We start from the raw sequence: 14,049 nt of genomic DNA, 5'->3' as shown, positions 1-14,049 counted from the left end.
GATGAGACCTGTGACGTGAACACACAAGAATTCCTTCAAACATGTCAACTTCCTCGTACAATAATTGAACCCTCATGCTCATACAAGGACTTTATTCCACCAGCAGTGACTGGCGGAAAGTATCGAGACCGTAATTCGGAGGTGTGTGCTTGAGCTGTTCGTCGAAATGATCGGCATGGCCTTCGTCTGATTAATAGGGTGAATTTAGGCATTGTCTGCGACCCAGGATACGAAAAAATGTCTTGCGGTTTCACTGGAATTGACAGATTTCGACGAACTGATGACAAATGCTGATGAACGATGGCAGATTTGAATAGATGTGGGAAAAGTTCTTCCGAAGAATATAGATTGGAAATGAGATAACAATGCAATGGTACCAACATTTATTGGCTGAAGAAATGGAAAAAAACTAAAGAATCGTAGAGCCTTTCAGCAAGGAGAAAAATTACACGCAACAATTTCAAAGTTATTATTAAATTTAAAATAACCGCAACTGAAAATTTGTCATAGGAAAGCAAAACTTTGAGCATTTACAATGGAAATAATTATTAATTTTAAGCTAATATAACGTTGTTGTGAATAATTTGTTGTTGGTCAATTATCTTCCATGTGTAAATTATCACAATGCAAAAAATATGTCGGCAAGTATAAATTTCAAATCAAAAGATGAACAAATGCAATCTACTCAGCCCAACGGGAAGGTTTTGATAACCCACTGCGAAAAATCGCTTTGTAATGAGTACTTTGTACAGAAGAATCACTCTCGACATGAATGATCATCAAAGCGGACATAGTATTTTTATTAATTTTGAACAAGTAGGTCATATCTAAAGACAAATGTTCGGAACAGGTAAAGAAAAAGCGCTCAAATTAGCTTTCTAACATGCGCCCTTGAATATTGCTAAAAAATCTGTCGTAAATGTGTGAGGAATTCATTTCGGAAGTCAGAATCGACCTGCGCCTTTCAAGGCAGTTCCAGGCCCTCGGTCACCGTATGGTTTAATTGCGAAACAATGAGCTTGGTCGATACGTGTGTTCCAAATCGGAATGACACTTAGGTTCTTGATAAGAAAACTACATTCTATTTAATGAAAGATTTCTGATTTATTCAGATTTCAAAGACACGCGTAATTAATTATTTGAAAAAATCTTGATTCGCAGACAAATGCGAAACATCTACTCTGATTGTCTGTTTTGCATGATTTAGATGTAAAAGTCTATTCCTCAAGATTTCATGCCAAGAGAAATTTTAGGACAACGACTATTTGCTACATGCAACTCTGAATGAATTCGAAAGAAAATGGAAGCATCTATGCAAAAAATATTGCATGCATTCTGTATAATTTTTGCAGGGCAGCTACTTTTTCCCATAAATTGTTACGTTATAACATAAAATGCCTAACCCTGAACTTAATTGAGATAACTTATAGCAATGGCCGCCTTCCTTCCAGTCCTCGATGCTACTTAAGCTACACGAACGTGCGTAGATCTCACGATATTGAACGCATCGCAAAACGGAGCGCTCTAGAAAGTCCAAAGATTTGATCAAATTAATAATTTACGAGCCCACCTTTGGCGGTACATGATCACGTTTCCGAAATACCGATGATAGATAAATTAATTTCACTGAAATATCGACGCATGAAATAGTGACGCGTTTCGAATTTCGAGCGTTTCCGAGCGCACCAACATTTTCAGTGAATCACAGGAGCGGAAATGTGAAATGAAAAAAGTAAAAAAAGTTTTGAAACTGGATGACGAGAGTTTCTAGTCTCAGTCTCAAATGCAAGCCAAGTTTCATGAGTGCTTGACCATTTTTAATGGACGAGAGAAGAGCAGCAAGAGACAGTAAATTATTATTTGTATGTATTTTCAGCACCAACTGAATTGTGCATTTAGAGGTGACTATTAAATCGTATATACGAGCGTAACGCGCTTGATAATTACTGCTCTACGTGGATTCCTCAGATGAAATTGTAAGACATTCGAAAAATGGTTTATAGAAGCGAATTTTAAAAATAAAAATAGGGTTAATTCTTTTTTTGTAAACACAGGTTATTCAGTTTTTTTTACGGAATTGGTTTCCATAGGGAACCTTCAAAGTTTTACGGCTTCTAAATTCATATACATCTCTTGTGAGTCGGCATCTTTTTCCGGATCATTGTTCGACAATAAAACAGCTTCTCAATCAAAGAGAAGACGTTGCCTTTGGCTCATAAAATGTTTCTCGCATCATCTTGAGGGATGTCCATTACAACAAAAGCTTCGTCCATTCTAAACGCGATTATCGCGCGCATTCCGCAGTTGAGAAAATGCAGGTTCATCTTCCTGCGTTTGCCGTTCTCGGAACGGCTCTTTAGTGAGAATAGAATGAAAGTGTGTAAATGGTTGAGTCAAATTACGCGATGCGAGACCTCGCAATTAACCAGTCATTGAAAATACGACAAACGACGACCTCTAACCTTCACCTATTAAAATGGGTGTAGTTTAGCTCCCGACGCTGGTAAGAAGAACAACTTTTGCTCCACCGAGATTCATGGGTCATGTAAATGAGTGAATGCATGAGAAATAAGATGAATGACGATGGACAATAACTTTAAAACTTAAACTCGAAAGCATTCGAAAACAGCTCTGGCAGTTTGTGTGACGTATTACCCTAAAGCTAAACGGTGTTTCGGCATGTCATACCTAATTCACAGTTCAAAGAAACTAATAAATCTTTCAAAAGGAAGATACCGTATTTCATGGTTCATTAAAGCAATTCAATGGGTATTGTTAAAGTAATACAGTTATTTTTAGTTGCATACCCTATAAGGATCATATCAGAATAATACTTATAATTTAATTCAATATCGACTCAAGTGACTCCTAACGAGTTCTAGTTTGTCTCACCATAGAATCAATAGAGAAAAAAATATAACTCAGCACTCACTGCAGTGAGTGACAGAGCGCATTCTCTCGTCGACGAAAACGTGAAGTCACGGACGGACATGACGAACGAGTCACGGACGAACATGACGAGCACAATAGCCTTTTTTCATAAATGAGAAAATGCGCTAAAAATCCGTTTTGGCACTGTTGGAATGGTTGAAACATAAAGTGAAAAATGCGGTGCATGAGTTATGAACTTTAGTGATAACTTACTGATTTATATGAAAGTTGAGAAAAATATCTACAATTTTGAAAATTTGTAGTTTTTGTTAGTTTCGAAGTTGAATGTTTGATGCATCACATGTTGCATGCTTGAAGCATTAAATTCTACATGCTTGATGCATTACATATGCTTCATAACTGTTCCAAAAAATAATTTTGACTCCAGATGAGTTTGAAATTCTATACTGCGTGCCATGCGCATGCGAGACAGCCATGCCAGCGAGTGCTTCGATATTACTGTGAATATTCTTTTGAAAATAATCCCTTGTAGAAGACTATACTTTCACTCTAACGGAATGAGCATGACAATGCAGAAAGACTCTATAAGCAGCGAGGAGGTCATGATTTCCTCAAGAAAAGTCAGGTTGCGCATGACATCACTTTCCCTGTACTTTTGATTCCCGTTCGAAGACGTCAATCTTGGAAAATATGTGCCCAAGTAGAGCGGCAGAGATCATTATATGAGATAAGCGAAGTAAATCGTGACGCTAAAGTAAACATTTTTTAGAAAGCCATGTTGGGCATAAGGCTAATCCGTGAATCACGAGCATTAGATCAATAGGGAAAGCCAGTGCAGACTAATAGCGGCAACCTACCTCAAAATGGGCAATTGAGTTAAAAGTGAAGGAGCACAGCACACTCTGTATGTGCAGAATGTATTGGTGACTCGTGGATATCCCAAAAGGAATAAATTGCCATGACGCCTGTACGGGTCACAGGCGTCGTATATGCGGAAACAACTTCGACGTCAGAACGCCGACGAATTCAAGGAAACCAAATTGGTCTTCTCAACTTTTAATTCGATAGACTAATAGACAATAATAATTGATGCATTAAACGAGAAATAATCGAGAATAAAACAAAAATTATTCAAAGAGATAAACGACCGAGAATTTCCTGAAAATGCGTAGATGAAATTGTATTTTTTTTAATTGATACCACGATATTCTTCATCCAGTCCTTTAGCCACTTATGAAAAAGGGAAGAAGAAAAGGGACATCCCGAATTCAGCACCATACAAAATAATAAATGTTCTGCAGTTTAGTGGCCGTCCGACCTCTCAGCGATTATTTATTTAATGAACGTTTTGCCGCTTGACCTACACAAGGGAGGCGCTGGATCATAAACGAGTGTTCACAGGAGTGAGGTAGCGATCGGTTCGTTGAGCATGCGAAGCTCTACGAACAAGAATGCAATGAAGCACAAAGTTCTACCGTTCCGCTCGAGTGCCCAAGTGACCTTTGGCTACATTCCCGGCCGTTCCTTGTACGAGCTTGTTGCCTTTTAGAGAAAGTTAGAAAAAAATGAAATCAAATTGATCTCGGTGAGAAGGTGATACAAATCATCCGTGCCATGAAGGTCAGATAGGGACTGTTCATTTTGTGAGGCATAAGCTGTGTTTGTAACCAAGGTAAAAGCATTCAAGAGGATATGGCTTGTCTAGTGAAAAAGCTCCTCTTTTGAGAGCTCCATAGATATGAAGGAATCTTCAATCTTCATCATTAAAGTTACCATTCATCTGATGGAAAATGCATAAATTTTACATACATGTTATCATAAGAAGCCGATGACCAGAAGATGCAATGACAAACGGTTTACTAACACTGATGATATTTACGAATATTACAGAACGCCATATCATCTCTCTTTTAGTTATACATAAAGCTGAAGGTGACGGAACGAGTTGGTGTCACTTGGTTTCATTTCACTTTTTACTACAAAAACGAAGCCAGTCAAGCACGTCCAGCGGCAATGAGTGGGCAAGATTGTGGTGTGTCAGGTGCATGTTTACATTTCCCCGCTGACACAGCGAAATAAACATAAATATATTAAAAGTATTAAGCAGAATTGTACGGATTTTCTCGATACGTTACTCGTCAAATTTATTCAACTGAATTGATAAACGATGAAAAAAGTTTATTTTCACCGGATAGAGTGAAAATAAATGGTGAGTTTATCTCGTGGACAGATTGTGGCTCATTATTAGCTAAACTGGTTAAGCAATTTTGAACATGACAGCAAAAAATTATTGAATAGAATATCACTGTCGTTTTCATATGAATAGCTTTTCGAAGAAACCTGAGTGGTAAAAAAAGGGTCGTGAAGTAACATTTACAACTGTTATTAATGAATGTAGATTTTTTGTTTATCAGACCATAAACATTTCTCTCGTAAGAGAAAATTTATTACAAAAAATATGTGGAATTTGATCCTGATCAGACGAGGTCAGTGGAAGCATTTAAGCAAACGACAACGCTCCTGTTCTAAGTGGAAGAGTGAAAGGCTTTGAGGCTTTGTCCTTCAACTCTTAAGGTAACCAAATTACTCGAGTGAAAACAGAATAAATTAAGGAAATTATCTTGAATAAATTATAATGAACATCATAATGAATAGCTATAAATAAAATAATTATCAGGTCACCAGGTAATATGAAAATAATATCAGGGAAAAAATTTTCACTCATATACGTTCCTAAAAGTTATATAATTCACCAAAATATCACGCGTTGTATGAAATATATTCATCCTATATAAGAGGTCAGCGATACCTATAGTATGAAGGGCAAGTTTTTTAGCAGACTGTGATGCAGCAGGCCTCAAATCAGGACAGTTATTATTCATTGCCTTCGTATGTTAATCGAGAAGTGAATGCAAAGCGACGACCGCAGTTCAACTGTTCAGTGAAAACGTTACATTGTTACCATTAGCCTCGATAAAAATAAGAAAGTTACCCTACAGCGTTAGAGAAGCCTTCTGAAAGGCCTCGTGCAACAGATGTGTGATTGAATATATGACGAAGAAGCAGAATTAATGGATCTATGTAGAAGACATCAATTGCAATCAATGCAGTTTTTATCAATATACAATATTGTAAAGGTCTGAAATATTGTCGGATTTAAAATCAGTAGCTAATCTGATATGTACTTATAATTTAAGGTTTCTTTGTCTTTAAGACCTTGTATTTAAATCTTGACACTATAAAATTTTAATTAAAATTTCATTTTTAATTAAAATGTAATTTTTCAAAATTTCATTTTAATAAAAAATTTCATCTCAGTAGACATTCAATCGTTCGGCAATCGCCCAAATATTTCTTTTCGGCGAAACGCCCATTATTCATTGTCATGGCGTAGAAGCGAAAGTTTTCTCGTAGAATTTTTACAGAAAGAATCTCTCCCAATGTTTTCATGCAGGGAGGTTCCAGGTCATTACTGCTTATCGCCTCATCAGCAACACATCATTGCAACGAGCGTCATCAATGCACAAGGTCGGACACTCACTCACAAATAACATTATTTGTGAGTGCCAAAACACTCTCTTCTGTGAGTGTGAAAACATTGTCCAGTTAGTGAATAAATACCAGTTTTAGTGCGTGTAAAGATCCTAACTTGTGAACTTTCTTCAATACGCGTCAAAACTAAGTTGTGAGTCACTAAATTCTCTCTTCAGTACTTGTAAGAACACAACTTGTGGGCGACTATGATCCCTTTATAGTACGTGTAAAAAACTTAATCTGTAAGTGGATAAATACTTTTTTCATTGCGAGTAATATCCTTAACTTGCAGGTAACTAAATATTCTTTCTTATACGTGTAAAAAACTTAGTCGGTGAGTGACCAAGCACTTTCTTTAGTACTTGCAAAAAATAAATCTATGAGTGACTAAATAATCTCTACAGTACATCGGAATAAATTCAACCGGCAAATGAATGTATATTTTTTCAGAGAGTGTAAAAAACGTAACACTTGGGTAACTAAAAACTCGCTACAGTACGTGTAAAGGATATGATTATTTCCTCAGTTGATTGTATCATTATTGATGCGACGACATAACAATTTTCCTCGAATGAAAAAAATCATTGATCAAAGGTTGGACGTTGTACGTTAATAATCGCAGTGAGAATAGAACTGACGAGTAGAGCTCATAATGCAAGAGCATTAAAAAATTAAAAGCTTTTAATATACCAAAAGCAGACCGACGCCGCACAACAAAAACGTATATTTTTTGTTAGAGAGCTGCAAATCATTTAAACATAAAATGATTAGAGAATTATGTACGTTTAAATTCTTCGACACATCTAATTAAAGCCCGATGCTGCCTACGAGTTTAATGTGAGGGTATGCACCGCGCCTGACTTGTATGCCTGCATTTCCTATATATTCTGTTGATGAAAGTGAAGTGAACTGCTGCCTTCCTGTTAGTGAAAGCAGTTCACTGACTGCCACCCTTCGTCAGCCTAAGGTCCCTTATCCTCTGACCAGAACCAGATGCAGCTGCTTCCAGGTGCGGGGTGCCAGCAACACGGCTGCCGTTACTACTTTTCCCTGCCGCCCGATTGGGAAAGCTTCAAAATTGCACGGTAATGCAAACGTAAAATTTGCCCGATAGTAAAAAGAATGCGGAAAGATTGCGGAACTTAAAAAGTCGGTGTGTATAAGCCAAGATAACATTCAACCAGTAAAAGTGTGATTGGCCAATAACAGCTAAAAAGAGGACAGAATAGGCAGTGTTAAGTGCATGCACAATGGGCAGTGCAAAAGACATGTTATGAAGAGCACGACAAGAATGAAATATTATATATGTTCCATTTTGCATTTCAGTGTGATTGTAAAAATAATGCTGTAACGACAAACGCTGTATGATAAACATAGTATGCAGTTAATAGGACATAATGAGAATTCTGAAGTAATATTTAAGAAGCGCACTATTCCGTTTCAAGAACATAAAATTAATCGTAAATGATATAGTGGTCAGTGCAGCGAGGATCCCATCAAGTTTCTGCTTGAATCGACATAGATGCTGTTTGCTAGATCGACGTAGAACTGCTTGCTTGCAGTTTGTAATGCTGGAAACCAAAATTTAACCTTTAATTCAAGCAGGAATGTGACCCATAAATTGTGCGACAAATAGCAAAATGGATTCATTATTGAAGCACTGGTGACTTTTTTACTTTATGTTTGATACAAATATGAATTGTTAGTCACGTCTCAAAAATTAAACGAAAATATGGGTTGTTACAAGATCGCCTGCTACCCACTAACTACCCAGCCGGAGTTCTGGAATGAAAAAAATGAGCTTATAATAAAAGCTCACACCACTAAATGTTGTTGATTGTTTGCATATTTGCTCCGGATACTGGAGAACTAAACCCATGAGTATAGAAGTTACCAGACTTTAACCAATAAGAATGCTTTAATAGGATAGTTAATATGTACAAAAATCGCCGAAAAGATCAAACAGGTACACATGTACAGCTGTACACAGATTGTTGTTATACAGAATACGAGTTATACGGAATTATTACAGTTAAAGAATTACGGAAACGCAAAATGAGTAGTTTGGAATGTAATTACTCTTAAGAATTTGCCACTTAACAGGTTTATAAATTTTAAGAATCAGTAAAGATAAAAAACAGGACCTAAAAGAACGTAGTCTCGACTGAAGCTGGAATTAGCAAGTAGTCTAAACTGAAGGATAACTCGCTTAAATATCCAACACTTCTATTCAACTTGCCAAAATTATCCTAGTTAATGAAACTTACGAAGTTGAAATAATTACATTAGTATATGTCTCAGGTATTACCACTAATAAAATATGTTGTCTTTTGAAGTCATGTGACACATTTAAATTGGTTCTGCTTTTTATTAACAGTTTGCGTGGATAAGCCGAAAAAATGAAAATAAAATAACGTTCATGGTAAGCTAATTTTTTTGTAAGTATGCACCTGGGCCAATTTATTTGAAAATTATTTGCTCGATTTATAATGTTCTTTGCCAAGTTTTTGAAGTTTTTGAGGCTAAGGGAGGCTTTCAACACTTCTTTGTGGCGTGCATTAAAGATATAAACAAATAATTTTGAGGTACATCGATAAAACATGAATAATAAAACATATAAAAGAATATTTACATCAAAGATTCATTAAAAATGGATTATTTAGTAGCTTACCATTTTCCCATTTATTGTTTATCGTAAACGATGTTAAAATTGCAACAACATCGAATTATGCTGCTCATGAGCAAAAAAAAAAAAAAACTATAAAGGGCACAATTAGCACTTCAAAGGACACAGTGTGCCTTTTAAATGATGCAACATGCGATATAAAGGGTATATTCTGCATTGTTAATGACATAAAGTGATCTATAAAAACTGTGACAATTTTTTCATACGTTTTTAGGACAGCATTACAGTAACCGCGCTGTAGCTCCATTGCATGGTGCAGGTCATTGAGGTCAGGCTTGCAGCATCAGTAACTCGCGTCATTGGTTAAAAGGCATTTGCGGACCATAACATATTGTCAGTATCGGCCTTCAGTTCTTTAAGTCCATTACTTGGTTTAGTCGTAAAGACCTAAACAGGATTATGAAAGGATCAGTGAAAGTAGCACCCAAGGAAGAATACGAGATTAAAAAAAAAACACGGAAAGAGATGTACAAGAACACGGAAAGAGATGTACAAGAACACGGAGAAAGATGTACCATTTGAATAGAATAAATTTTGTGTAGTCAGTGTAATTTATAATTTATTTCCTATACAGCTCAAACTGGGAAGTAAATTAAGAATGAGAATCAAACTCGAAAAGCTTCATTTGAAACAGAAGAGAGCATCAGTAAATGATGCTCCCGCTTCAGACTCCCGTTAGGCAGTTTAAAAATTTGGAACCCAGATATTAGTGCTAGAATAAACTGAAAATTTATTGTGGCACATAATACAAATTAAGTATTCACAGGAATACACGATCTATTGCATACAACGCAACACCGTGGGACTCGGCGGGTACAACAGACATTTTGGGTTTGCATCCTCTGTAGCGCTTACGAAACCGAGAGTGAAAGTTGCGCAACTTAAGCGTTGCTTTCTTTGTGTGGAAGAAACACGCGTTGTGTGGGGCTCTAATGCATCAGATCTGAACGTGCGCCTCCATGACAGCTCGATCTGCTGTACTGCATCCATATACGTTGAGGTAGGTCAGGAACAGAGGAATATGGCTTAACATGTGGGAATGAGAGATCTCAGCTGGAAGTAGTGCATGATGCGCTCATGAAAGCCCGCACGCTTTAAAATTAAAAAGACGGTTTTTAAAGAAAGGATTAATAAGAACATTCATTTATATTTTCTGTCATCACTTGTCAAGTAAATTTCAAAAGAGTAACTTATCTTCATTAACCAGTATTGCGCCATTTTTAAGTGAAATATTAAGTAAAATAAATAGCCGCATAAAATACATCAATTTGGTAGTGACATAGACAAATTTGATTGAGGTCAATATCATATTGAATAAATAATTAACTTATCTAAGATAAGAATCTGGGACTAAGGACGATCTCGGGATAATATGTGGCTTGCAATCGCTTTGGGTTTTTGCTGTGAACGGAAAGTTGAAATTGACTTTAAAAAAATTAAACTTCGGCTTCGTGGTATATTTCTAATGCAGATTCAAGGTATAGATAAAATATTATTGGACAGTGAAAAAGCATAATAATGCACAGCCGGGCTTCACAGCCAAAGCAAACACTCGTAAAGAACATAAAAGTATCGCCTCCAAACATTATAGTAATTAAATGGCCCGAGGCTTTCTATCACGGCGTTATTGTTGCTTCAGATGAACTAAAATCTCCTTGAACCTGTTAGACTTTCACCCTGAGTCCGTCTCGAGGCAACTTTTAAATCTAGCATGACTAGGCAGGTCACTGTGATCACTGCTCTGTGACACGTAATTTTCAGAGGAAATGAACGAATCTAAAGTTACCTAACAGACACGAGCTTCCGTTCTGAGCAAAGGAAATCGAAATGGGATTGTCGTACACATTCAACGAGTTGATTGAGCATCAAATAAAACGGAATTGCATTTCTCAATTTGCTATTTTTTACCGAAGATGGGTGACTAAATTAATATGACGAGCTCTGATTGGGTGATTAAATTAATATGACGAGCTCTGAGGATTAAATATATCTGGCAAGGTGGAAATGAAAAAAATTAACCGATTACTTATTTTTTATGTTTAAGTGTAAGTCATAAATCTCACGTTCGAATTCAAAGCAAATATAAAGATCAACATCCTACTACTTTCATTTTTCATTTTTTTTGAAACCATCTTTTTGAGTGGCAGTTTGTAGCAATTTAAATTTTCTTGTTAATTCAATATGAATATGGCCGAGCGATGAAGCAAGAAGGTCGTTCGGTTGAGCCTGACCAGACATGTTACAGAAGACTGTAGTAATCAACGTATATTGGCCTTGGCGTGACAAATGTACGACAAAAACCTGGCCCAATCTTGTTTAAAACTTGCGTGATTTAACAAGAACTGTGATTTAATTCGCTAATCAAAGCCGATGCTCTTAAATTACCGGAAAATATTCACATCTGCTTCGCTCACAAATATTATGAGTGCACGATAGCTCCCATAAGGAACTGATGCTGCTAATAACATCATATGGTTATCACGTTTTTAGCGCATTTTCTCATTTATGGAAAAAATGCACTATTGTGATCGCCATGTCCGTCTATCTGTCCATCTGTCCGTCCGTCTGTCCGTCCGTCCGTGACCTCAAGTTTTCGTCGACGAGAAAATGTGCTCTCTGTCACTCACTGCAGTGAGTACTGAATTATATTTTTTTTGTAATGCATTGTCGAAGTATCAAGTGGCATTGGACAAGAAAAGTCATAAAAATTTGTGAAATGATAGTTTAGGTATTTTGCAGAGTGAACCTCTGACTACAGTTTTTTTGTTTTTTCAGCGATGTTTGATAATAAAGATTTTCGGAATTGATTCATCATAAAAATGAATTAGAATAAAAATTATCATGAACTCCTGAGTTACATTTTAATTTTTTTGCATCGCTCAGTATTTCAGATGATAATGTTTTAAATAGACTTACGCTTCTAAGGGCAAAAATCCTCACTCTGGAATTTACTTGTAGCAGCAACAGCTGCTGCGGATTAAATAAGATTACAGACTAGAAAGCACGGTCACTTCAGACCAAATCCTGCTTCACACTGTCAGCACTGCGCTTTCCATTCAAATTGAGGACTTAATTTTTTTCGCCAAGATTTTCGATTCACTTTGTACGAGTTTCTTAAGAATATATTTTCATCCATGGTTACTGTGGGTTCTACATGTCCTAGCTATGGATAAATAGTTGGGGAGTATCCATATGGAGTTTGTTCAGAGCATGATAATGAGTACCGTGAGTGTGAATTGATTGATTTATTCAAATTTTAACAAGACAGGAGGCTACAATTAAAGCGCTAAATGACATTTCTTTAATTGCAGTATCAGAACAAGAAAAAACTATTTGCATCATGCCATTAGCGAAACTTAAAACTGGCATGATGTTGAGTTATCAGCCCGTTCATTATTGCAATTTCTGTAATTATTATTCAATCACAGTAATATATAAAAATATTTTAATTTGTACTCACATGGCTGATGATCGTCCCCACATTTTGGACACCGATGGCGTGGTTTCTTCGAAGTCGTCGAGCCCTAGAAATGTTACTAACAACTACTAAATTTATACCTGAAAGAAAAATTGATTCAGTTCTTCAGAAGTAGATAATTTATAAAATTTGGAACTACATTCACTCACAAGATGTTATTTATATTATGACGAGGATATTTTGATGAATATGAATTTAATAAATTTAATTTTTATGTCGCTGTCATAGAATGTAATTTATAAATTTAACATAGAAAGAATCATTTTATATCTAATTACGGTATAAATATTATTGCTATGTTTGAGTTTACACGTGAAAAATGATTAATTGAGTGCTAAATGTTAAGAAGTTCCTAACTGAACATATTTAACGAGTCTAGGTCTATGACCGTTAATTTTTACGTAGGTATTTTGTATGACATTTCGTGGTATTGCTGAATTAAGTTACAAGTACTGTTTTTTTCTAAATTGCGGACATTATTCATATGATTAGAATAATGTGAATGGGATCATGAAGAATTAAGCTCTTCCATGGCCATTAAACTCCATTTAAAAGATAACTTTCTACGTGTGTTAAAAATTAGATACAAATAACAATAAGTACAAGTGAGGGGTTTAAAACTCTTTTGAAGTAATGATAAAAATGTTGCGACTATCTTTAGTTACAGTTTGTCCTAAAATAAGAAAGTATATTTTTAAAGCTGTGGAAATTTGTCCCAAATAACAACATTACGGCAGAAATATAAACTCTAAAATTCTTATTACAACTTTATCATTTAAGTTCTTTGGTTAATTTCAATTACAAACTTCCTCGTTAAAAACAAGGTTCAAAAACTGCCCCCTGTTCGGCTGCCGTTAGCAGAGCCGCCCTAATGTGAAATAAATTGAAATGAAAATTCCTTGCATGTTAAATGAATAAAATGATGTTAGATGGACTTGGAAGCATATGAATCGTATTGCCTTCTATTGATTGCAAAATAAAAAACGTCCATTCATTTATATTTTAATTAATAGTTTAACATAAAATGTGAATCGTAATATAGTAGCAAGGACGTGTTTTAATTTGTTAAATTTTATTTTGTATGATTATTTTCATGCGAAAAAAATGACTAACAACCATATATTTTTTCGCATGCAATATTTCTCAAACATATTTTGGTAGACATAGCACACACCGAGAGTAACTTAGTTTTAATATTGTCTATGAATAAAACAAACGGCTAATTTGTAGGAACAGTTCTTCCCTGCGGTTTCAAATGTAAGCTTCCGTCGTGCTGGAGTAGCACAGAGTAGCGAACGCACGTCTACTTTCGACCGCGAGTTCATCGAGACTGACAACGGCAGTGAGGGTTCCCCTCTATACATACACGGGTCTCTGCTTATGTCACCTCACTCCTGCCCTTGCGGCGGTCGAGAGAGGGTGGGTGTACGTAGGATGTTGTCTGCATTCCCGGACACTC

The 14,049-nt window shown here is 36.0% G+C and overlaps 1 protein-coding gene across 1 annotated transcript in view; it reads right to left on the bottom strand.

The window, feature by feature from the left end:
- LOC108680530 (peroxidase-like) overlaps positions 1-12,688 on the bottom strand; it is a 29,387-nt gene extending 16,699 nt beyond the window's left edge. The window contains exon 1 of the mRNA XM_018169358.2: positions 12,573-12,688. Coding sequence (XP_018024847.1) covers positions 12,573-12,595 — 23 coding nt within the window. The 5' untranslated portion in view covers positions 12,596-12,688. The remainder of the gene's footprint in view (positions 1-12,572) is intronic.
- Between the last annotated feature and the right edge of the window lie 1,361 nt (positions 12,689-14,049).

Source organism: Hyalella azteca, unplaced genomic scaffold (assembly GCF_000764305.2).
Source record: "Hyalella azteca isolate HAZT.00-mixed unplaced genomic scaffold, Hazt_2.0.2 contig1004, whole genome shotgun sequence".
NCBI lineage: Eukaryota > Metazoa > Arthropoda > Malacostraca > Amphipoda > Hyalellidae > Hyalella > Hyalella azteca.
This window is presented reverse-complemented; position numbering and strand designations above follow the sequence as displayed.